Raw genomic sequence first — 25,391 nt, 5'->3', positions numbered from 1 at the left:
TCAGAGATGAGTAAACAACAGCATGTATTAGCCCTTGGGTTAAAAAAGTGATAAATGACACATTCTACTCCCAATGCCCACAGGAAGTGTGGAGCACAGATATATACAAACACCTCTCAGCAAGTGTGATGGTCTCACTGTGGACTCGCGTGTTAGGACACACAGAACAAGGTAATTAACGGAGCCTGAGGAGAGTCAGGAAGACTTAATGGGAGGTGGCATTTCTGTCCAGCTTTAAAGGAGGACGGGCTCTGGGTTATGGGGAAGGAAATACCTGACAGAGGAATGAGCCAGAACAGAAAGCCTGGAGGCACGATCGTGAGGACCAGCGAGTAGGCCAGTGTGGTTGTACCATAGACTAGTGGAGAATAGATGTCAGGAGGTGAGACATGACAGGGAGAATGTGTGGGAAATCCCTCTGGCAATCATGAGTTCCAGGCAGAGAATGCATCAGTAATACACAACACACACACACACACACACACACACACACACACACACACACACATCCCACAGAGGGTTGATCTAATCTCAGAAGAGCTGCTAAGCCCCTTTCTCTGTTTCAGTTACCTATGCATGGGAGGGTCAGGATCCGCAACAGTGAATTTCCACATACCCCATTCCTGGCGGGAGCTGCTTTTGTTTCTAGACAGGCCTGGGCTGACCATGCTGACGAGGTTCAGGAGGGAAAAGCTGAGGAAGGCTGGAGCACAGAAGAGAAAGAAGGAAACATCGAGGAAGGACCTGCCTCTGTACAAGGAGTTGGATCTGTATTGTATTTTTGGAGGCGTTTATCTTCTCACATCAAATTCTGAAAATTAAGTTTTTCTTAAATTCCTATTTTAACAACTATACAACATTTTTACCCAAGCATAAACGGGTACAGAACTTGTAAGTACAGTCAGAGCACTTCTCTTGCTGAACCATCAGACAGTGAGCTGTCACATCGATGTTCCCCCATTTTTCACGATGTCCTCTGCTGCTATATTCATAGTATCTATTTTCTAGAGACTAGGCTGCTCCCTCCATCACCACAATACAACCACTGAGGTAGACTTCCCTCAATACTTGACTACTATCTACTCCTCAGATCCCATTCACGTTTCAACATTGTTGCAATAATGTCCTTTAGAGTCAAAGGAACTGATGGATTTAGGTATTTTTCATTGCCTTGATTTCCTGAAGATGTGGGTTAAGGTATTTTATTTGCCCCTTTTGTTGATCTGTATGATTTATAAGTGTAGGTGGAGAGAATTAGATTTATGTGACCACTGTTATTATATATCAACCAGAGTCATCAAATATATATTTGAGAAGGTTAACAGTTTTCATCTAGCATTTTGGTGGTTTCATTTTTGATAGTAGTTCAGAAAATCTATTCTGCATAGAAAGAAACAGAAATCTTTTTTCTATTTTTCGGTTTTTTTTTTTGGTGAGGAAGGTTGTCCCTGAGATAACATCTGTGCCAATCTTCCTCCATTTTTTGTATGTGGGACACCACCACAGCATGGCTTCATGAGTAGTGTGTAGGTCCACGCCCAGGATCTGAACCCAAGAAACCCGGGCCGCCAAAGTGAAGCGCACAAACTTAACCACTATGGCACCAGGCCAGCCCCTAGAAATCTTTTAACCATGTTGAAAAATATACGTTACTTTATTTGGATGTCTTAATGCTAGTTTTTTGCTACGATACACAGCACTACAATAAATGACCATATCTCTACATGCTTTGTGGTCCCCATTTGCCAGCCTGGAACTAACACTGGGATCGCTGTGTAGTAGGAAAAACACATCATCCCCTGTGGGGATCCAGTGAAAAACATGTCAAAGGTGTGATTCAATTTATACTCCTACTAACAATGTGAGAGAACCCCTGTTATTCCCTTTCCAGTTCCACCATTGATAGATTTAACAATTTGACCATTTGCTGGGTGTGTAAGGGTACAAATTCTTCTTTTGTGTTATCTTGATTATCTGGATATGTTCAATCTTTGCATAAGCTTATTCACCTTCTGTGAACTGCTCAAAACATTTGCTCAAATGTTAGGAGAATTGGACTTACTCTCATGTATTCATAGGAGGTCATTATATTTCCGGATACTGATCCTCTGTCTGAGGGGAAATGAAACAACCTTTAGAAGTGGAGCTGTTTCTGCTGTGAAGACTTCTCACTGAAGGAAGTGAGTCAGGGTGGAGGGATCACAGGAAAGTCACTGCTAGGGGGGTGGATCTGGGCCAGAATCAGAAAGATTCTCATTGCTTCAGTCCCAGAATACTTGTTTGCATCAGGATATCAGGATAGTGTTTGAGACCAACAGCTGGACTGCTAGTTAATTGAAGAGTGATCCTTAAATTCCCGGTTTCCAAAAGAAATCTAGCAGAATCACCAGTTATATTTGCCCCATAATGTGGAGGAATAGTGATGCCATGAATTCTCTACTGAGTGATAAAAGATAATTCCAAAAGAATGAAGGTTTTTAGAATATAGAGAAGTTTATTTAAGTATCATTGTAGGGGAATAAATTACTAAAGGAAGCAATCATAAATGTAAGCTTGTTCTGTTGAAAAGACAATGAGGTTGTTTCTCAGGACAGAGAAACAATCCCTGAGGTTCTGTAGTCTCACATGATATTTTTCCGGGAATATCATTTGCAACAACAGGGTCAGGATGCAGAGAAGAATGTGATTTTCCACAATCAAAGGAGAAGATGGAAAAATGTTCTCCTTGTTGAGATTTCTTGTTCAAGCAGTTCAAGTTGAAGTGCAGGGATTCCATCAGTGAACACCAGGAGAAAGGGGCATAATATGTGAAGCAAAAGCGCTGACCAGAGAATCGCCAGATGCAATAAGGGCCTGAGATGTTGCGTGGACTGTCTCATGGGGATCTGATGGTGGCCTCTGGATTTGTAAGCTCTGAACTCCTGGTGGGCTAGAAATGAACAGCAGGTGACCCAAAGAGGGCCAATCAAAATGCAGAGTTGCTGACATGGACCACACTCTCAGGGGCTTCTTGGGAGCATCATCAGCCTTCAGAAATGAAACAGTGTTGGTCCAAGTGGTTGAGGAAATCCTGGGTCAGTTTCCTGGGTCAGCTCCCTAGTGACTCCACATCTCGAACCCCAACCTCACTGAGGCTCATGTATTTTCCGCTACCCCACACCCCAATCGAGGGTCCAGTAGTTTGTACCAACCTCCTCCTCCCTTTACCACATCGCAGGCAACCCCAAGCCCTGCTACCAACCACTTAGGCTCAGGACTAGAGCGAGTAATGAATGAATCTGCTCCCTTTACTCAGGTCCTGATTCTCCCTCTCAAGGGAGGGCCTAAAGGACCTGGCGGGAGCTCTGATGGAAGAGAAGGGCCTGCATCCCGAAACCTCTAGCCTTGGGGAGGGGTGCAGGCAAACATCCTTCTTTTCCTTCCAGCCTCTTAGCTAGCAGCACACATAGTTCTCAGTGTGAAGGTCATTGCCCCACCCCATCGATTCCTGCTCCAGCTCACCTGTGAGCATCAACAGCAGTTCAGGCCCACCTATCTCCCAAGTCACCTCTGCTCCAGGGAGGGGCCAATCAGTGGCTCATGATCTGGGGTCTGCAGGAGGCTGCCTGCCAGGCGCATGCAACAGGCTGAGCCACAATTCCTCTTGTTCCCTGGAGAACTGGCCCCCTCCTGATCTCCTCATTCACCTTCTGCCTTTCCTGCTGTGACCAAGGCACTTTCTGTGAGAACACAGCCCTGAACTCCAGCCTTTTGAGTTGAGTCTGCAAGGCCTTCCCATTCGTCCTCCTGGGATTAGACCCAGGCCCCTCTCCTCTTAGCCCCCTGGATGAGTCCCCTTCTCCTTGACATATCACATGCAGTCACCATGGGGCTCTCCCCCAAATCTGAGTCCTGCCCATGACTTGTGTGCCTGCTGTCACCATATAACCACCTGCTGGGCCCAAATAGACTCTCCCAAACAGAGGATCTGGTCTGAGTCAGGCCTGACTTTGCTAAAGCCCTTTAGCATCCACAGGCCCTAAGCCTTGGTGAGGGCCCCTACCCTTTCCCCCTGGCCTCACCAGTGAGGAGATATGGGCACCCAGGGCTGAGTTTGTCCAAGTTATTGCTATTGAGCGAGATGAGGTCTTATTCTCCTGGTCTCATTTCCATGATGATAAAGTTCAGTGAGGGGCCGAAGTTGGTCTGGGAATTCACCATTCCCAGTTCTTGCTCCAGGCTATCTGCCCCTCCCTTCCCTCTCAATCTGTTCTCAGTACCTGTTACTGTAAAGGACTCAGTTGAGGGTGCCAAGGAGAAGAGAGCAGGAGAAGGTCACCTGGAGGATCCTGTTGATGGGTGTAATGGTTCTGGCCTTGGATTGTTTTGTAGCTGGAGCCGTGGTTGGTGATGCTGAAATGGAAAAGGAAGGGTGGAAGGCCTTGTCCAGACCCCAAATCTCCTCTGAGGAGACTGCTCCTCAGCTCTTGCTGCCCCAGATAATCCTATAATGCAGACATTTTCTTCCTCTCTACATGTGGCAGCTGCTGTGATAGGTCCAGAGGTAGGAAGGGAGAAAGGAGAAGGGCCCTGTTCCCAAGGGGATCGTACAGATAATGGGTGAAGCAAGGGTTACAATGTAACCAATCACTTCTGCTCCGACAGAAGAGGAGGTGACACCTGAGGATGGTGGTAGAGAAGTCCTCTCTGGAGCTGACATTTGGGGTGGTATTGAAGGATTTCCAGAAGTAGACCAGATGAGATGAAAAAGAAAAGTGAGACTGTGAAGAGGGAGCAGTAAAAAGAAAAGTTCTGGAAACAGAATGATGCCCTCATGTTTGGGGTCAGTAACAAATCCACGGTGAGTGGACCAGAGGGATGTGCAGTGAGAAAGAGATGTCAGGAGGTGAGAAAGGAAAGGAAGGATGGTAGAAGCTACCTATGGCCATTGTTCTCCCAAGATCTCATGGTGCATGGATCACTCTTTGAAACATACATCCCGGGCTGGCCCCGTGGCTTAGCGGTTAAGTGCACGCGCTCCGCTGCTGGTGGCCTGGGTTCGGATCCCCGGCGCACCCTGACGCACTGCTTGTCCGGCCATGCTGAGGCCGCGTCCCACATACAGCAACTAGAAGGATGTGCAACTATGACATACAACTATCTACTGGGGCTTTGGGGAAAAAAGAAAGGAGGCGGATTGGCAATAGATGTTGGCTCAGAGCTGGTCTTCCTCAGCAAAAAGAGGAGGATTAGCACGGATGTTAGCTCAGGGCTGTTCTTCCTCACAAAAAAAAAAAAAAGAGAACATACATCCCCCCTCTTCCCCCAACACAGGGTGGGGTAGGTCAACCTCATTTAAACAGAACCACCACTTCCTCTTTCTCTTCTCAGTTACCTGGTGTCTCCAGAACTAAGACAAAGAGCCCGTAGTGTTTCTGAGAATTAAGTCAGGAGGGCCAAGGGGAGACCCCCTAATCTTCCCAGAACCCACTGCTCCATCCAGCTCCAACTGTTAGGTGTTTCCTCATTGTCTGCATCTCATGCATACGTAAATGCATTTCATCACACATCAGTCTCTGTTAATCTTGACCCAGTGGAAGTTTTAGCTTCCCTGGCCTCCTGTGACTCAAGACTCATTTATAAACAGGGTGCTTGAACAATTACTCATGCTACCACTTTTGTGAAGATTGCTGATGCCTTGATACCACTCTGGCTTGCAATGGAGTGGAGCGGTGCCCTGATGGGTCTGATGAAGCTTCAAATGCTAATCTCTTTGAGAAAGAACCTCACAGACAAACCAGAAAGAATGTTCTACCAGCTATCAGGACATCCCTTAGCCCAGTCAAGATGACATATAGTGTTAACCAGGAGAAAGAGCTCATGTTGCTTGACAGCAATTACTTAGGCAAGTTCAGCATAGAGTTCTAACAATTCCTCACTGTCAAAGTCCGGTATCCCCTGGCAGCCAGCCTCCTGCTGTACCGCAGATCCTGAGGCACTGAGCAACCCGTGCCTGGAGCAGAGGTGACTCAGGAGATAGGTGGGGCTGAGCTAGTGGTGGAGTTGGGCAGGGACAGCTCAGCGGGACCAGGAATGGATGGGCAGGGCAGACACCATCACACTCAGAGCTTGTGAGCTGCTAGCAGGGTGAGGAGAGACTGACAGAGGAGGCAAAAGGAGGATCTTTGCCTGCAACACTCCTAGTGCTAGAAAAACCAGGATCCAGGCCCGTCTCTTTGCACTGGGATACCGCTGGTTCCTCTAGGCCTTCCCATTGGAGGGAAAGTCAGGATCTAAGTATCATGAACAGATTGAATGTTACTCACCTTAGTCCTGAGCCCCAAAGTGCTGTAGCAGGGCCTGGGGCTGGGACTCTGTCACGTGGTAAAGGAGGGGGAAAGTTGGTCCAGGCTGCAGGACTAGCGCTGGGGGTAGGAGTGGAGGGAACCTCATGACCCTCAGTGAGGGTGGTGCTCTTAGATGGGGCGTGACTGGGGAGGGGTAGCCCCAGGAGCACTGACCCAGGATTTCCTCAGTCCCTGGGACAAATACCTGTTTCCCTTTCAGAGGCTGGAGTTGCTACAGAAGCCCCTGGGGTCTGCTCCAGTTCCTCCCGTCTCCCTTCTGGTCGGGGCCTTTTCGTCACCTGCCCTGCATCTCTCCCCCACCTGGGATCTCAGTCCCTACAGCAAAGGCAGAGGCCCCCAGGAGTCTTGAGGATCAAGGGGATGCAGCACCGCATGCTCTTTACGCCCTTGGCTGATCATCCTATTTTACACTTTTTCTAAACATCGGCGCCATTTCTCTTGGTGCTAAGGGTTGGGACTCCTGCACTTCGCCTCTGAACTACTTATTGAACAAGAATCTCAACCCAGAGACCATTTTCCACCTTCTCCTCTGGTTGTGGAAAATCAGATGTGTCTCTGCATCCTGGCCTTGTTCTTGCAAATGACATCACCGGAAAAATATCGTGTGAGACTGCAGAACTTCAGGGATTCTTTCTCTGTCCTGAGAAACAACCTCACGTCTTTTCAACAGAACGAGATTATATTCATGACTGTTTCCTTTAATAATTTATTAGCCTGTCATGGATATTTAGATGAACATCTTACTTTCTTATTTTTTTTTTTTTTTTAGTAAGGAGATCAGCCCTGTGCTGACAACTGCCAATCCTCCTCTTTTTGCTGAGGGAGACTGGCCCTGGGCTAACATCTGTGCCCATCTTCCTCCACTTTATATGGGACGCTGCCACAGCATGGCTTGCCAAGCAGTGCGTCGGTGCGTGCCTGGGATCTGAACCTGCGAACCCTGGGCCGCCGCAGCGGAGCGCGCACACTTAACCGCTTGCACCACGGGCCGGCCCCCAACTTACCTTTTAACAGATTAAACTGTTCCAGAATTTTGTTTTATAACACAGTAGAGACGTAATGGCATTCACTCTTCCCTCATGTCTTGGAATAAAGAAAACCAGTGTTTCTACTAGATTTCTTATGGAAACAGAGACTTGAAGGACCCCTTGTAAATTAACTATTAAGCAGTAGGTGTGTCAGTCGCAAACATTATCCTGACACCCTGATGCAAACAAATATTCTGGGACTTATGCAACAACAATCTTTCTGATTTTGGCCCAGATCCCCCACCCCAGCAGTGACCTTCCTGTGATCCCTCCACCCTGACTCACCTCCTTCATGAGAGAACAGTCTTTACAGCAGAAACAACTCTATATCTACATGTTGTTTTATTCCCACATGGACCGAGTATCCAGAATATATAAAGAGCTCCTACAAATAAATTGGAACAAGTCTGATTCTTCGAAGATACAGGGCAAATGATATGAGGAGTTAACACATGGCAAATAACTCTATGAAAAGATTGAGAATCTCAAAAATAGTCAAGAATACTGTAATTAAAAGAAGAAGATACCCTCACATACTCATCAAAGTGACAAATATTTTTAAATATATCAACTCTTACTAGTGGATGGTAAATGGAATAACAGGAATTCTCTTGTGTCGTTGGTATGAATCAACCTTAGAACACTATAAGTTTACAATATCTAGTAAAGTGGAAGACACGCTCATCTCTGTTCTCTTTACATCGGACTCGATCATTTGAACCACTGTCAAAAATCAAACAACCAAAAAGCTGGATGAAAAAGTTTAAATCTTTCAAAAGTATTAAGGCAGACTTCTGACTGACAAACAATCAAAGTGGCCATCTCGATACAAATCTCTCCACTTTCCCCTAAAAACTTATACAGATGAACAAAAGGGCAAAGGAAACACTCCTCACCCAAATCTTCAGCCGGAGGAGGAGACTGAAAACCCCTAAAGCCATCAGACCCCTGAGCTAGAAAGGATGATGGTGGTGAAAATTGAATGGGGTCTGAGGCATAGATGGTGGGAATGTCTCAACTTGAAATCTGTCTGATGACTGTATTATGACAACCTAGGAGATGTCCTGGTTTGTAAGAAACATGAGCTAAAGTGCTTGGCAGTGACGGGACATCAGAGTGACCGCTTGCTCTGAAATGGTTCTGGAAGAGAGTTTTCTGTACCTGCAGCCCCAACTTTTTGTAAGTTTCTGCTTGTTTCCAAAAATTTTTTTAAGCTATTAAAATGAGAAATTAAGACAAAAGTTGTTTTCAGAATTTGATATAAGAAGGGAAATATCTAAATAAATACAATAGAGACAATAGAACTGTAAGCCTCCCCAGTCTCCACCTCAGATCCTGCTCCTTGTACAGAGGCAGGTCCTCCCCGGATGTTCCACCTCACCCTTCTGTGCTCCAGCCTTCCTCAGCCTCTCCCTCCTCAACCTCATTACACGGTCAAGCCAAACCCTTCTAGAGACAAAAGCAGCTCAGGATAGGAATGGGGGTGTGGAAGTTCACGGTTACAGATCCTGACCCCCACTTGCGTGCAGCAGCTGTCAGATATCTGACTCAGACAAAAGGGCTAAGCAGCTCTTCTGAGATTAGATCCACCCTCTAAGGGGTGTGTGTGTGGGGGTGTGTGTGTGTGTGTGTGTGTGTTCCCAATGACCTTTCTACTTGAAACTCATGACTGCCAAGGGATTTCCCACAAGTCCTCCCTGTCCCATTTCACCTCCTGAAATGCCTTTCTCTCTAATACTCTAAGGAGAAGCCACTCTAGCCTATCTGCTGATCCTCACCACCACACTTTCAGGGTTTCTGTTCTAGCATATTCCTCTGTCAGGTTCTCTGGTTCCCACAGGCCAAGAGCCTGTGGATCTGGAAAGCTGAGCACAAACATCACTTCTCCTTAAGTCTTCCTTACACGCCTGTGATAGTCCAGGTTTTCCAGAAAAATAGAACCAGTATGATGTTTAAAGAGAGAGAGAGAGACTTATTATAAGAAATGGGCTCACGTGGTTACGGAGGCCATCGAGTCCACAACCTGCAGTGTGGACTGGCTCACTGGAGCCCAGTGGAGCCAATGGTGCAGATGAAGTCTGAAGGCAGTCTGCTGGAGGATGCCCTCTCCTTTGGGGATGTCAGTCTCTTTGTTCCTTTCAGACCTTCAACTGATTTGACAAGGCCCACCAACATGTGGAGGACCATCTCCTTGACTCCAAGTTCACTGATTTACATGTTAATCTCATCCAAAACATTCTCCAAGTGGTCCCATAAAATTTCCCATCACCCATTCCCCAAATTAAATGATTAACCTCCTCTCCCCTCCTCTGTGTCCTAAGACCCAAGTCCACAGCAAGGGTGTCACACTTGCTGAAAGGTATTTTTGTAGGTTTGTGTGCTCCACACTCCATGTGGGCATTGGGAACAGAATGTGTCCCTTTATCGCTTTTGCAAAACAAGAGTATAATACATGCTGTTGCTCAATCACTCTGTGACAAATTGAATTCCCTTGGGGAACAGGAGCTGAGAGAGGGCTCTCCTCATGCCTGGGGGACCACTTTATAGCACAATCTCTGTGGCCAAAGCATCCCCAACTCCACAGCTTTAACCCCATCTCCAATGAGTTTATTGCTATGAACTCTCTGCCCATCCCCAAAGGGGAAACCCCAATGCATCCTTGTCTTGTTCCTTGTGAGGGCAGTGTGTGTTATGGGCAGAAGTGAGAGGGAGGATAGAGTCCAGTGGCCCCTGGCTCTGGGGAGCTCTTTGCCTGGTGTGAGGACCGGGGAGACTCTGAGTCCCACTCTGCCCCCATCCACTGAGCCTTTTCCCATCTAAGGAGGAAAATACACTAAGACCTCCTACTGCACATGTTCCCCATGTGGAAAGGATGAGCTCCAAAGGAGGAGAAGTCCCCAATGTCCTCAGGCTGTGGGAAAGTGGAGGCCTGTACCAGGGCACAGGGCCTGTCTGTACTCGAGGACAGGGACGTGGAACAGCAGCAAATTCTGTGAATTAACAGGTGTAAAGGAGATTAGAAGGTTCTGGCCTGATTCACTAGGGTCTCTATGCCGGAGGGGCCTGTGCCGGGTGGTGTGCAAGACAAGAGAGACACTGGGGGTGGGCAGGTCCCAGGTTTGGGTGGGGCAAGAGGTTGGTGGGTCCAGGTGACCTGTGTGTGGGAAGAGACTCCCATGCACAAGGCTGGGGACAGGAGCCTGGGGTTCATCCCTGGGAGGAGGCAACCAGGAAGGGCATGTCAGTCCCAACCCACGAGGCTGGGTGAAGTAGGCAAGTGACCGGGAGAACAGGAGGAAGCCAGAAGGCTGGCATTAGAGACTTGGCAGGATGGCCAGGTGAAAGGAGGACGGGCCTCTGTGGACACCTGGGTATTCCTGGCTCACCCCCATGTCAACTCTTGGTCCCCAGACTCACACAAGACCCCAGGTTGGGTGGTATTGGCTCCTGAAGCAATTTTAATGGATGTGGACTATAGGCCACACTTCCAGAACCAGGAATCAGGAGTCTGGGTGAAATTCTGGCTGCTTTGCCTGTGCTAGCTTCTTCCTCTTTCTTTGAATCTGTTTCCACGTTTGTAACGTGGGAAACTCTACCTCAGGGAATGACAAGAGAGTCACTAAAGAGATGGTACAAGTGACCCTGAGCCACACATGCTGAGGACTGTCCTCAGATCTCCTCACTCAGGTATCAGTGCTGCCTTCCCGGAAGTCATGGGCCAGGGTCCCTGGTGATGAGAGAGATGGACCAGGCACTGCCTTCCTCTGTCACTTGGTGTGTCTCTGATGTGTGGAAATAAACCCAACGACTGGACTCACTGAACAAGAATCAAGAGTCTTTCTCAGACTCAACAGGCCATGGTTTCACTCTTCACGCCCACATGAGCTGCCAGTACGTAAATGCCTATTGCGCAGTGCGAGAATCCAAACGCCAAAGAGGCTCAAATCAGCATCTGCAGAATCCGCGGCCCGGGGCGGGAATTCCTCTAGAGGCCTCCAGGTGGCGTCAGATTCTTTTCCGCAGCAGAAACCGGGAAATCCAAATTCCGAACTCAGCACCCCAAACTCTCCCAAAGAGGAGTTAATCTGTTTACCAAGAGGTGTTGGGCTCCACTGGGATCAAAACTACCAGAAAACATACCTTCGATGACAGGACAGCTAACGGCTGTGTTCAGTCCCTTTCATTAAGATGGGAGTGTTTCGGAAGGGAAATCCTGGGTCTTCTAAGAAAAGCAGGAACGGCTGTGACCACGGAATAAAGAGGGGAAGAGATCGGGGGGAGCAGGAGCAGAAAGGAGACGCTCATTTCAGGAGCTAGTTTAGCCCCCAAACTCCACCCAGTCCGGTAAACGCGACGAAACAACACCCGCACTGGGCACACTGCCAAACCAGTTAGTCATTCTATTCTGGAGACAACGTGACAGCATACACGCCTCTGAGCACAGTCCACACCAAGCAGGGACCCGACCAGATGGCCAGACGCTGCTGGTCACTGGAGAGGATGCTGTGCACAGGGAGCTGCAAGTTCAGTCTGGGCCTCCTACTCCTGCTCCTGTGGGCCTGTCCCTGGTTGCCTCTTGGTGGAGAGTTCCTGATGCACCCTGTGGTGGGGAGGGGGCGATACATTAGGACGGGGGAGGGGGATGCGGGGTCCCCGGGGGGATCAGGGACCTTCTCTGCCAGTGGCATTGCCCCGCCCCCAAGTCCTTTCCACAGCATCCTGGGAGTGTAGATAGAGGCGACTTTGTTGAATAAGAAATAGGGGAGAATGGGAGCGGGGAGGGCAGGGGAGGGAGAGAGGGCACAGGAGGAAAGGCTGCTTAAGCCCCTAGTGCCCAGCCTGCCCGCCCCTCGGGAAGTGGGAGTCCAGAGCCCCTGGCACCCGGGGCGTGGCAAAGACAGGGGCCATTCCCACAGGGACTCGACCCTCAGACACCGCGGGCCCGTCTCTACTCATACAACTGTCCCCACACACGCTCCATCCTGCCCACCGCTCTCTGGCAAGAACTTCCCAGCAGCCCTGGTCAGTGGATCACCACAAGTGCAGCCCCAGCCACTGTCCCCCAGGAGCCCCTGCACCTCCACCCCAGCTCACACCCTTTAACTGCCCACCTCACCCCGTCCCCATGCTCCCCAGGGCCTCCAACACCTCCCCACCTGTGAACTGTCCCTAATCATCTCTCTACTAACTGGCACCTTATCCCCTTGCCCCACAGTCCAGCAGAAGCCCCCACACTTGGCCCCCAGAACCTGGAGTAGGAGGGGTGGGAGGCACGTGTTCCCGAAGTCTGACCCTGGGAGTGAGGGGGAGGAAGGGCACTCCCACTTCCACCCTTTGGGCCCAGCCCCATGTATGTACCTGTTGGGAGACAACATCCTAACGGTCATTGATTTACGCCAGAGTCTGCAAACTCTTCCTGTAAACAGAAGACAGTGAGGGCGGGCCCCGTGGCTTAGCAGTTAAGTGCGCGCACTCTGCTGCTGGCGGCCCAGGGTTTGGATCCCGGGCGCGCACCGACACACCTCTTCTCTGGCCATGCTGAGGCCGCGTCCCACATACAGCAACTAGAAGGATGTGCAGCTATGACATACAACTATCTACTGGGGCTTTGGGGGGAAAAAATAAAATAAAATGCAGTATATAAAACTACTTGAATAAACTGACTCATATTTAAAAAAAAAACAGAAGACAGTGAGGGTTTTCATCTTTGCAGGCCATTTGGAACCTGTCTCTGGATCAGCTCCTCCCCTCTTCCTTTGCAGTGCAAAAGCAGCCAAGACAACATGCAAAGGAATGGGGGACCAGGTTTGGCCCCTGTCCTAGTTTGCTGACTCCATATTTAGGGTGTATACGGGGTCCCAATATGGGTGCACCATCCCCTAGGGAATCATCTCCAAGGTGTCTCAGCTGTGTGTTGAAGAGCAAAAATGTGCCCTGTCCTGCCTGTGGCTCTGGGTGGAGTGAATGTGACAGGATGTGGGTCCTACAGGGGTGGGCCCTGCTCCCCTCCTTTCTCTAGAGTGGCTTCCTTGGTCTAAAGGGGCCATAAGGGACGCTCCGTGAAGCCACAGCTGGGATGCTACATTTCTGGTGTCAGGATCTGAGCCACCTGCCTGTGCTGCTTATCTGTTCCCTGTGGCCCTGCTCACACCAATGCCAGAAGAATCACCTCTATCTCATGACCACCGGGCCTGTCCCACCTACTGATGCTCTTTATGGGCAACTCTGATGTCCCACGGCCAGAGGCCTCATCTCTACCAGGCCCGGGACTTTACCAGGAGCCTCTTATCAATAGCGTGGGTTCCCTGCTGCAAGTGGCATGGCCTGGCTTCTGAACACTAGGGGTCTGTGTCGTGATCCTGCAATCAGGAATGCCCTCAACTCCACATAGCCCCTTCTCCTACTACAGACACCTGTAGTATCACAGGTTCTCCCGGGTCACATGGTGCAACAAGTCAGTCCAGCCACACTCGTCCATTCCTGCATCGTCTTGGCTGCTTTCACGCTACAACACGGAGTTGAGTAGTTGCAGCAGAGACCTATGTTCTCCAAAGCCTGGAATATTTAATATATACCTATTTACAGAAAGTCTTCAGCCTGGGCTGGCGATTAAATTGAGATAGGAAAGAGATCATACCCCCTCATCTCTATCATTTCCTCCGGGATAAGATACTGCTTTAACTTTCTATTTGGAGAACAAGGAAGACAGTGTAAGAAGATTGTGCTTGAATATCCCTACTATGTAGCCCTCACCCAGCAAGTAACTCACAAACTACAAAGATTTTCCGTTTGTTACAAATCTGGGGAATGACCACTGTGTGGGTTCCTGAACCAAATGACACCACTGTGAACAGGATCTGGGACAAGTGTCTATTCATCACCTGGTCCCCCATGCAACACTTCAAAAACAGGGGGCCCATGATGATGCTTCAGATCCCCCAGGATGATGTCAACTCACACAGGAGGTCCAATATGAATGTCTGGGTAATTTATGCTTCCCGGTGTACACTTCCCTAAGTAATGGCCATATGACTTTTGCATTTGCTGTCAACTTAAATGGCTCCTCCCCTCACTGGAACCTGGCCTCTTCTGCTAGTAATGGTTTTAGGTCTGAGAAGTGCCTCAGTTCTGGAAACTGGGCGGATGATCCAGACTTTTTGTTGGGGAGCTGCTTTTAGCCTCCTAATCACCATCCTTGAGTTTTGTCCTTGTTTGTATTTAGTATTTAAATCCAGCAGTCTCCCTCTGTTGGCTGTCCCTGTTTTGCCTCTAGGATAGCTGTGTTCTATGAAACTAATGGGGAGTTTTCTGTGGGTCAGGCCCCTGGCTGGCATTCCAACCTTTGTGATCATTTCAGTAATCGCACTCTCTCTGCTTCTGAGAGTTGAGCATCTCTATGTCAAACCTACGATGTCAGGATTTTTCATCCCCATTATTACTGGGAGCCCATTTCTGGAATACCATCTCCTACTACCAAGCCCAGCCATCAGAGACAGCATCACTGAGTTCTTGACAACGTTAGTGCCCTTCTCACCATGCTGTCTTTATGAGCTTGATAAACAAAGAGTCCTCCAAACCTCCCCAGGGAACATAGTTGGGACACATTGTGTTTTTTTCTGGCCTTTCATACTGTATCCACTCTGACATATGCACTTCTCTGAGCCTTTTAATCCCTTCCTCTACTATCTGCCTTGCAAGTTCCTGATATTCTATTCCATGCAGCATGGACAATTTCTTTTCCAAACTTCCAAGACCCATCCTAGTAGCAGACTTGCACCATATCCCAGGGTCTTGCTAAATCCCAGGACCCATAATTGTAAACTCTCCCTTCTCCAGCTTTGGCTTCTATGCTCACCTGCCCCCCTCCACCGTGATCCAGCTTCCTCAGGAGCAGCCCCTATATTCTCTCCCATCTCTCTGCAGGACATGGACTAGCTGATAATCCTCTGGCATCTAGACCTTTTCCTCCATAGCAGGCCTGGCATGTCTCTGGGTTGGTTATGGGCTGACTGGTGCTGGGTGTTGGCCTGTTGTACAGATGGGACGTATCCCTGAATGTGTGCTTTCCTGCAGAGACCCCCTCCTCCTCCTCCTCAAGCTAGGGAAGGACACTAGCCTTTAACTGGTGAGGGGAAGGGCTGGGCAGGGGAAGTGTTTGCTCTGCCATCCCAGCCCTTCAGAGATTCTCTCACTGTTGCAGAGATGGGGGAGGGGGTGCCTAGGGCTCCTTTGCTCCCAACTCCAACCCTCACCTGTGTTTTTCCTTCACAGAGGCTCATAGTCTTTGCTATGAGTTCACCATCAGTCCGAAACCCAAACCAGGACAACCCTGGTGTATACTTCAAGGCAAGGTCAACGGAGACATGTTTCTGCACTACCACTGTGGTGGCGAGAAGTTCGAACCCGAAGGTCGTCTGGGGATGAAGGTGAACACTACAGAGGCCTGGGGGAGACAGTCAGAAGCTCTGAAAGAGCTGGTGGAAGAGCTCAGAAAGAAACTCCTTGAGGTGGAACGAGAGATTTCCACAACCAGCGGTGAGTCTGAAGGCTCAGGGCAGACGCAGAACAGTTTCTGTAGGGGAGGGAGCCACTGTGTTGCGTAAAATTGGCAGTTGGTCCCACACAGGAGGCCCAGTAGGCAGGGCAGACAGAGAGGACAGGGCGGGACCGGGAGATACGAAGGGAACCAGAGGAGTGGACACCAGGGTGGGGAAAGGATTTGACAAGACCGGAGGCTGACCTCTTTCCCCTGGGGGCAGATCCTCTCACCCTGCAGGGCAGGATGACGTGTCCCTGTAAAGCCAATGGAGGGAGCAGCAGATGCTGGCATTTTGACGTGTGTGACTCAGAGAACAGTCACTGTACAGTGGTTGATGCTGGAGAGAGACTGCTAAAAGAGACATTGGACAATGACAATGATATAACCATGTTCCTCATGAAAGTTTCAAATGGAGACTGTAAGAAGTGGCTTGAAGAATTTTTGTTGCACTGGGAGAGAATGCTGGAGACAACAGGTAATTGAGAAGAGAAGGAGGTAGTGGTAGTTCTTTTCAAATGAGGTCGACCTACCCCACTGTGTGTGTGTGTGAGTATGTGTGTGTGTGTGTGTGTGCATGTGTGTGTGTGTGTGTGTGTGTTTGAAAGGGTGATCCATCCACAGTGAGTTTTTCTTGGGAGAATAATGGCCATAGGTAGCTTCTACCATCCTTCCTTCCCGTCTCACTTCCTGACGTCTCTTCCTCACTGCACATCCCTCTGGTCCAATCACTGTGGATCTGGCTGACTCCAAACATGAGGGCATCATTCTGTCTCCAGACATTCTTAATGTTCCCTCTCCTTACCTCACTTTTCTTTTTCATCTCACCTGGTCTGTTTCCGGAAATGCTTCAATACCACCCCAAATGTCAGCCCCTGAGAGGACTTCTCTACCACCATCTTCAGGTGTCACCTCCGCTTCAGTCACAGCAGGAGTGATTGGTTACATTGTCACCCCTGCTTCCCCCATCACCTGTCTGAGCCCCCTGGGGACAGGGCCCATCTCCTCTCTCCCTTCCTACCTTAGGACCTGTGACAGCAGCTGCCACAAGGAGAGGGGTAGAAAATGTCTTCATTGTACAGTTATCCGGGGCAGCAGGAGCTGAGGAGGAGTCTCCTCTGAGGAGATTTGGGGTCTGGACAAGGGCTTTGACTCTTCCTTTTCCATTTCAGCATCACCAACCACGGGCCCGGCTACAGCCCAATCCAGGGCCCCGGCCACCACTCCCATCACCTGGATCCTCCTGGTGACCCTCACCTGCTCTCTTCTCCTCGGCATCCTAGGCTGAGTCCTTCACAGTAACAGGTACTGAGAGCAGATTGAGAGGGAAAGGGGGCACATAACCTGGAGTGAGGACAGGGAATGGTGGATTTTCAGCCTGACCCCTGCCCCCTCACTGAACTTTCTCATAGTGGACATGAGACCAGGAGAATAAGACCTCATGTGGCTCCACAGCAACAGCTTGGACAAGCTCAGCCCTGGGCTCTGGTGTCTCCTCACTGGTGAGGCCAGGGGGAAAGGGGAGGGGCCACACCTAGGCTTAGGGCCTGTGGGTGCTGAAGGGGTTTAGCAAAGTCAGGCCTGACTCAGACCAGATCCTCTGTTTGGGAGAGTCTATTTGGGCCCAGTAGGAGGTGGAGAGGGGACAGCAGGCACACAAGTCAAGGATAGGACTCACATTTGCGGGAGAGCCCCATGGTGGCTCCACATGATGTGTTAAGGGGAAGGGGACTCAAGCAGGGGGCTAAGAGGAGAGGGGCCAGGAGGAGGGGTGGGAAGACCTTGCAGACTTAACTCAAAGGCTAGAGTTCAGGGCTGCGTTCTCACAGAAATTGCCTTGGGTCACAGCAGGTAAGGCAGAAGGCAAAGAGTAGAGACTGTGTAGGTCGAGATCAGGAAGAGGCCAGTTCTCCAGGGAACAAGGGGAATTCTGGCTCAGCCTGTTGCGTGCACCCGGCAGCCAGCCTCCTGCAGAGCCCAGATCCTGAGTCACTGAGTGGCCCCTGCCTGGAGCCAGGTGACTCAGGAGATGGGTGGGACAGAGCTGCTGTTGATGCTCACAGCTGAGCTGGACTAGGAATGGATGGGGTGGGGGCAGGGACCCTCACACTGAGACCTATGTGTGCTGCCAGCTAAGAGGCTGGGAGAGGAGGAAAAGAAGGATGCTTGGCTGCACCCCTCCCCAAGGCTAGAGGTGTCAGGATGCAGGCCCTTCCCTTCCATCAGAGCTCCCACCAGGTCCCTTAGGCCTCCCATCAGAGGGAGAATCAGGACTTGAGTAAAAGAAGATTGAGTCATTACTGGCTCTAGTCCTGAGCCTAAATGATTGGTAGCAGGGTGTGGGGCTGACAGTGATGAGCTAAAGGGAGGAGGAGGTTAGGACAAGCTGGTGGAACCATAGAGGGGGTGATGGGTGTGGGGAAATACATGAGCCTCAGTCTGGAGATGGGGAGTGACTGGGGAGCTGACCCGGGAGAGCTGACCCAGGATTTCTTCAGTCACTTGGGCCAACATTGTTTCCTTTCTGAAGGCTCAGGAGGATTCCAAGAAGGCCCTGAGACTTTGGTCTATGTCGGTGACTCTGCCTTCTGGTTGGCTGCCTTTGGATCCCCTGCTGTTGATTTCTGAACCGCCAGGAGTTCAGGCCTTGGAAATCCAGAGGCCACCATCAGATCTCCACGAGACAGTCAATGCTATTTCTCAGGTCCTTTTGCATTTGGTGATTCTCCTAGTCAGTGCTTTTGCTTCACATATTACGCCACTTTCCTTTGGGGCTAAGCAGGAGAATTCCTGGACTTCAGCTGGAACTGCTTGAACAGGAAATCTCAACCAAAGGAACATTTTCCATCTTCTCCGTTGATTTGGGAACATCAGATTCTTCTCTGCATCCAGAGCCTGTTCTTTGGAACGATATTGCCAGAAAAATATCGTGTGGCACACAGAATGTCAGGGATTCTTTCTCTGTCCTGAGAAACAATCTTTGTCTTTCAAACAAAAAATATTTATTCATGTTTATTTCCTCTAGTAATTTATTAACCTATAATGATATCAAATATACATCGCTGTGTTCTAAAAAACTTCATTCTTTTGGAATTATCTTTTATCACTCGTAGGGAATTCATGGCATTTCGCTATTCCTCCCCCTTATGGGGCAAATGTAACTGGTGATTCTGCTAGATTTCTTGCGGACACAGAGAATTTAAAAACCACTCTTAAACTGACAAGGAGGCCAGCTGTCAGTCTCAAACACTATCCTGATACCCTGATGCAAACAAATATTCTGGGACTTAAGCAACGAGAATCTTTCTGATTTCATCCCATATCCCTGACCCCAGCAGTGACTTTCCTGTGGTCCCTCCACCCAGACTCGCCTCCTTCAGTGAGAAGTCAGTCTTCACAGCAGAAACAGCTCCACTTCTAAAGGTTGTTTTCTGCTCCCACGGAGAAAGGATCAGTATCCAAAGCATATAATGAACTCATACAAGTCAATAAGAGTTAAGTCTAATTGCCCCAAGATTTGAGCAAATGTTTTGAGCACTTCAGAAAAGATAGAACATGTCCCAGATCATCAAGCTAACACCAAAGAACAATGGGTACTCTTACACACCCACAAGTGGACACACTGTGAAATACATCAAGTGGTGGACAGGAGATGGACTAACAGGGGTTCTCTCACGTTGTTAGCAGGAGGATGAATTGAATCCCTCCTTTGACATGTGTTTCACCAGATCCCGACAGTGGATGGTGTGTTCTTCCTACTACACAGCGCTCCCAGTGTTAGTTCCAGGCTGGCAAACGTGGACCACAGAGCATGTAGAGATATGGTTGTTTATTGTAGTGCTGGTGTCATAGCAGAAAATTTGCATTAAAACATCCAAGTGACGTAGCATATATTTTTCAATGTGGTTAAAATATTTCTCTTTCTTTTTACTTCAGAGGAGATTATCTGAACCACACTCAAAAAGGAAACCACCGTGAGGGCGGCCTGATGCAACGTCTCACATAAAAGAACTAGAAGGGGGCCGGCCCCGTGGCTTGGCGGTTAGGGTTAGGGTTAGGGTTAGGGCGGATCCCGGGCGCGCACCGATGCACCACTTCTCCGGCCATGCTGAGGTCATGTCCCATGTGCAGCAGCTGGAAGGATGTGCGGCTATGTTGTACAACTGTCTACTGGGGCTTTGGGGGGAAAAAATAAATAAATAAAATTATAAAAAGAAAAAAAAAAAGAACTAGAAGGACCTACAGCTAGGGTATACAACTATGTGCTGGGGTCTTTGAGGAGAAAAAAGAAAAAAAAAAGAGGAAGATTGGCAACAGATGTTAGCTCAGGGCCAATCTTCCTCAAAAAACAAAAAAAAGAAAGAAAGAAACTACCAAAATGCCAGATGTAAACCTTTCAAACCTTTCAAATATATACTACAATAAGTGTCATTTTAAGCCTCTAAAATTTTGGTTTGTTTGTTTCTGCAATAAACCTACCCTACCTTGATTGTTAGGCTTCATATTTTTAATCTTTCTGTTTCCTTTCATTAAGGGTGTCTTTTGAAAACAATGTATGTCATTGGGTTATTTTTTAATCCAAACTGAGAATTTCAGTTATTTAATTGGCAAGTTCAATGATTTGGCATTCACTGTGATTACTAGTGTATTAGGACTTAGCTCTCCCATCACATTTTTCATTTTTTGTACTTTTGAAAGAAATTTCCCCCTCCATAGCTGCTTTTATTTTACTCTACTGAATTTTCTTTTGTTGGTTTAATAGTGATATTTTCTAATTTTTTCCCGTGCTGATTGCCCTTGTTTTATGACCCCCACTAATGTGTATTTTTTTTATCTATTTATTTACCATGGTTTCGTTTATCCCTAATAAATAAAGCATTTGGCATGATTTCATGTCTCTTTTGTGTGCCACCTCCCAGTCCGTTTTTCTGATACTGTCTAGAATTTCATTTCTGGAGTATTTATTGGCATACTTTTTCATTTCTGTGATCCAAACTCTCCCCCTCACCCTTTTTTTAGGCAACACCAATCTTTAACTAATTATTTGGTTACTTATTCTCTTTATTTCTCTTGTCCCATCTCCTGGATGTGTTTCTCTTACTATCTGAATACTTTCTCCAAAAGCATTTTCAACATGAATCTTTATGGAGAAAATATTCTTTAGGCTTTATATCTTCACAAATATTTTTGATACACTGTGGCAGTACGAATTCTAAAGATTTTTCCAATTTTCTGTCCCTTGCTTACTCAATCAAACACCAATTTGGATACTGCTGTGAAGGGGCTTTGCAGATATAATTAAGGTCACTAATCAGTTGACCTTAAAATAGGGAGATTATCCTAGGTTATCTGACTGGGACCAATGTAATCCCATGAGCCCCTAGATATTGAAAATTTTATCTGACTGGAGGCGAGAAAGATGCGGCAGAAGGAGAAGTCAGAGAGATTTGCTGTGCTGTGGGGGCTCTGCGATGTAGGGGGCCGTGTGCTGGGACTGGAAAGAGGCCCCTGGGAGTTAAGGAGAGCCCCTAGCTGGTAGCAAGGAAGGGTGTCCTTCAGTCCCAGAACTCCAAGGAACTGGATTCTATCTACAATCTGCAGGAGCTCAGAAGCAGATTCCTCCAGGTTCTCCAGCTAAGAGTCCAGTTTGTTAACACCTTGATTTTGGCCTCGTGAGACCCCGAGCAGAGAAATCAACCAAGTCAACTCAGACTTGTGACCTACAGAACTGTGAGAGAATAAATACGTGTTGATTTAAGCAGCTAGGTTTGTGCTGATGTGTTATGGCTGCAGTAGAAAACTAAGACATATACCCTCTTACTTAAGTGAGAATTTGACTGGATATAAAATTCTGGGTCCAAAACTCTTTTCCTTCAATACTTTGACAATAATTCTCCTGGGTCCTCTTGCTACCAGGATTGCTGTTGAGAAGATGCTGTTGATCTGTCTCCTTCTTCCTTCTGCAGTTTCTCAGGGCTCATTTGCAGAGGAGACAGAAGACTGAGTTCATCTCTGTCCAGTTGGCTCTGCACTATCCTGTGCTGCCAGTCGTAGTCTCATAGAGCTGGAGGAAAGTTTTAAAAACTTTCCACCAATAGATCAATAGATGCACTTAGAAGTGTGACAAGCTTATCGTTTTTCTTTTGTTCAGGTGCTGCTGGTATTCTCTCACTCCACCTTTTATAAAAGTCAAATTTATTGAGATATAATTTACAGACAAGACTCCCCTTCTTTTGGGATACAAGTAGCTGAAAGTCCCTTATCTTTGGGAGTATAAGAGAAACATGGAGGCATCTGGCCACACTATAAGGCATGTTCCCAGGCTGTGGGAGTAACAGCAGATGAACAACATTACTGCAGCCGTGACTCATCTGTCCAACCTGTAATTCTACAGAGAATCATGTTTCCAAGCAGTATTATCTTCAGGTTTGCAGAGGGAAAAAACTAATGATATTTTCAGTGAAACACTTTAGCAAAGTGAATGCTGGAAGTAGATTAAGTCATTTTCACTTACTGTCATTTTTATATTTTACAAATTTCATAAAATCAGCCCACATAATCCTAGATTTATTATAAGTATGATAGATATTTTAAGAAACTATTCAATCTCTTTGAGTCATTGGAAACACTTATATTAATTCTAGGCTTTAAAAAATAGCCACTTTGTAGAACAACAGCATCCTTTAAAAACTGAACTCAGCTGAATTGATCAGAGATTACTAGATATTTTTCGGACTGTAACAGAAGCTTAATGAAAAATTCTAAATAGGTAAAATAGATTTTTAGAATATACCTAAAAGGTGTGAATTATACTAACACTTTGCCTTTGAGGCACAATCATTAATTTTGGATTTAACGAAGAGAGTGGCACCATAAGAAAATATATAAAGTCAGGAGACTTGTACCTTTCAGAGCACAAATGAGCAATGAAAATCCATATGACCAGAGTTCCCCCGTGGGATGCTTACACAGTTCCTTGCTATGCGAGCATTTTTCTGCCTAGAAACTGCGTAAATGACTGTTCAGCTCTAGCTGGAAGACACCATGTGACATGGCAACAGCATAGCAAGAAAACCAGGAAAATTTTCTGCTAGAAATTGAATGATTTGAAATCTTCCTTTGCCAAGCATTTTGGCTAAAGTCCCTCCTCTTCCCAACAAGTAAACACTCAAGGCAAAAGAAAACCATGATGGATGACAGTTAAACCTCTGGTTTCTGCAATAATGGATGAAAATTCTCAATAGAGGGATGAAATATTTACCTAGGAAAAAAGGTGTATGGACATAAAATGAAAAGCTAGTAATAATATATTTTTCATTAAAATGTTTTGCTTTCTTAGCAAGCATGTGCTAAACATTTAATTACACGTCTATTTAATCAGATAATTTTATTTTCCAATTTTTAAAAATTTTTCTTTTACAGGACATTTTCTCTCACTTTTGTCTCCCACAATATTGAAGGCTTAAAAGAAATTGCTCCCGTCAGAGAATGCCATCCATTTTAATTACTGTCAAAATATTTCTTATCTCCTCATAGAAGTAATCCTTATCTCAAAAGAGAGTGCTAGGCTTTTGTCTGATTGCTGCTTGCAGAACATTCTCACCCAGCATTATTTGAAATCTCCCTTATCTCTCTCTTTCTTTGTACGGACACTTCTTGATCTCCATTCTGAGCTAAAAAGATTCATCTTCATGATGATAATATTGAGTCTCTCTGCTTGTCCCCCTGAAAACATTAAGCTAGTCACTGGTCCTCCGTGGCTGAGTCAAAGCTTACTGCAAGCAATGCTCATTTTCTCTCAAAGCCAAGTTTAATCATTTGTTCAGGAGCCACTGGTGAGAGAGAGAATGGATTGGGCCATGGCCTGAGCGATCAAGGACGTGCCCTGGGAGAGAAGGAGAAGGAGGAGGAGAAGAAGGGGGAGGAGGGAAGAAACCTGACAGAACCCTGTGATCATAAACGGAGGATTCAGGTGTGTGCACGGCTGTTACTCACGGGATGAACCCCTGCCCAGGATTCCTCCACTGGTTTATCACTATCACCTCGGGCTCTCTCCAGTCGGGGGAAACCTGCTCTTGATGTTTCCTGAAGACACTCTGTCTAGGCCTTTCTTTCAGAGCTCAGGATTTTGGAAAAAACAAAGGAGTCTTTTATATTTTCTCCTCTGCCATGAATCTCCCATGAGGAAAAAAACCCAGAAAGCTTCTTGCTTAGATAGTGAGACGGGAAGGTGGGAATATAGAGAGAAAAATCTAATGTTTTTCTTTATGTCACTACTATACAGTCCACTCAGCTGACACAGGTCACATTAGGTTTTATCCTCTTGTAGTTTAACCTGGATAAGAGCACATGAGAGTCATTCACTGCCACTCCTCCTCTGTGTTCTAACTGGTTAAGTGTCAAGATGAATTCATCCGTCTTTCACTGGGAGATACGATATTTTAGGTTCAGAGTTTTGGCTTTCAGTCACCAAAGCGAGAAGGATATGTAACTCTCTTGTTAAAACCACAGCTGAGTTACATGAGAGGGAAATTATAGGGGCCAGACTTGAAAAGAGAGCTGAAAAGCAGAGTGGTAAGCCAAGGGTAGACACTGGCTTTCCAGAGGGTGGTGGAAGGACAGGGAAGGGAGGTGGAGGTTGTTGGCCTCAGTATGCAAGGGCCGTACTCCATAGATCCTACTCCTATTCAAGGACCAGACATCAGGCTATGGGGTCTACCCATAGTGAGGAGTTGGAAGTGAGACACCATGTAAAGCTAAGATATAGTGAAAAGATGAATTAGAAAAAACTCTGCTCAGGGGCACAGGGAGACAACTTAAAGGAGACACAGGCACACTTCTCTGTCTTGGCCTGGGTTCTATGTGTAAAAACAAACAAATAAAAATTCTTCCCTAAGAAGTAATAACTACAGGCTGTCTTTATTTGGCTATACGTTTAGAATTCACTCTGCCTGACTGATCCAGGAGTCTCCAAGCCACAAAATTAAAATAAAAATGATTCCAAAATAAATAAATTGATTAAATTAAATTAAATTAAAATGATTCCTGGTTAGTAGAGATCCCTGGGTGACTAGCAGAATCAAGCATAGTACCCCTCCAGAAGAACACAACCTCAAGTAGGCTGCAGAGATTTCCTACAGATCAAGTCCTGCCCAAGAAAAGCTCATGATTTAAACCGACAGAACACATCAAAACTCAAACCACAATAAGTGAAATATCCCATCCAACACAGTAGGTTAGGCCCTCAGGAACTACAGGTATTAGAACTATCAATAAAACTGAAAAATATGGATATTTAAATCATTAAAGGCATACAGGAAGGAATAAAAAACATTGCAAATAATGGGACACTATCAAAAAAAGACCAGCTATATTTGAAATAGAACCAAACAGAATTTCTAGCAATAAAAAATATGTTTGTTAAAATTAAAAACTCAACACACTGGGCCAGCCCCGTGGCTTAGCGGTTAAGTGCGCGCG

General features: G+C 47.1%; 1 protein-coding gene across 1 annotated transcript; it reads left to right on the top strand.

Annotated features, from left to right (window-relative positions):
- Positions 1-15,632: 15,632 nt before the first annotated feature.
- Positions 15,633-17,233, top strand: LOC131399795 (UL16-binding protein 1-like). The gene is made up of 3 exons (XM_058534312.1): positions 15,633-15,910; positions 16,135-16,389; positions 17,084-17,233. The coding sequence occupies exons 1-3, from the start codon at positions 15,739-15,741 to the stop codon at positions 17,197-17,199; spliced, it is 543 nt and encodes a 180-aa protein (XP_058390295.1). The 5' UTR covers positions 15,633-15,738; the 3' UTR covers positions 17,200-17,233.
- The last annotated feature ends 8,158 nt before the right edge of the window (positions 17,234-25,391 follow it).

The sequence above is a fragment of the Diceros bicornis genome, chromosome 39, assembly GCF_020826845.1.
Source record: "Diceros bicornis minor isolate mBicDic1 chromosome 39, mDicBic1.mat.cur, whole genome shotgun sequence".
Lineage (NCBI taxonomy): Eukaryota > Metazoa > Chordata > Mammalia > Perissodactyla > Rhinocerotidae > Diceros > Diceros bicornis.
This window is presented reverse-complemented; position numbering and strand designations above follow the sequence as displayed.

What these genes read in the sequence shown, in the direction of transcription:
- LOC131399795 (XM_058534312.1), top strand. Translation starts at nt 15,739, where the DNA reads ATGTTTCTGCACTACCACTGTGGTGGCGAGAAGTTCGAACCCGAAGGT. An exon ending in AGAGATTTCCACAACCAGCG is followed by an intron (nt 15,911 to 16,134) that starts GTGAGTCTGAAG and finishes CCCTGGGGGCAG; the next exon opens with ATCCTCTCACCCTGCAGGGC. An exon ending in GAGAATGCTGGAGACAACAG is followed by an intron (nt 16,390 to 17,083) that starts GTAATTGAGAAG and finishes TTTCCATTTCAG; the next exon opens with CATCACCAACCACGGGCCCG.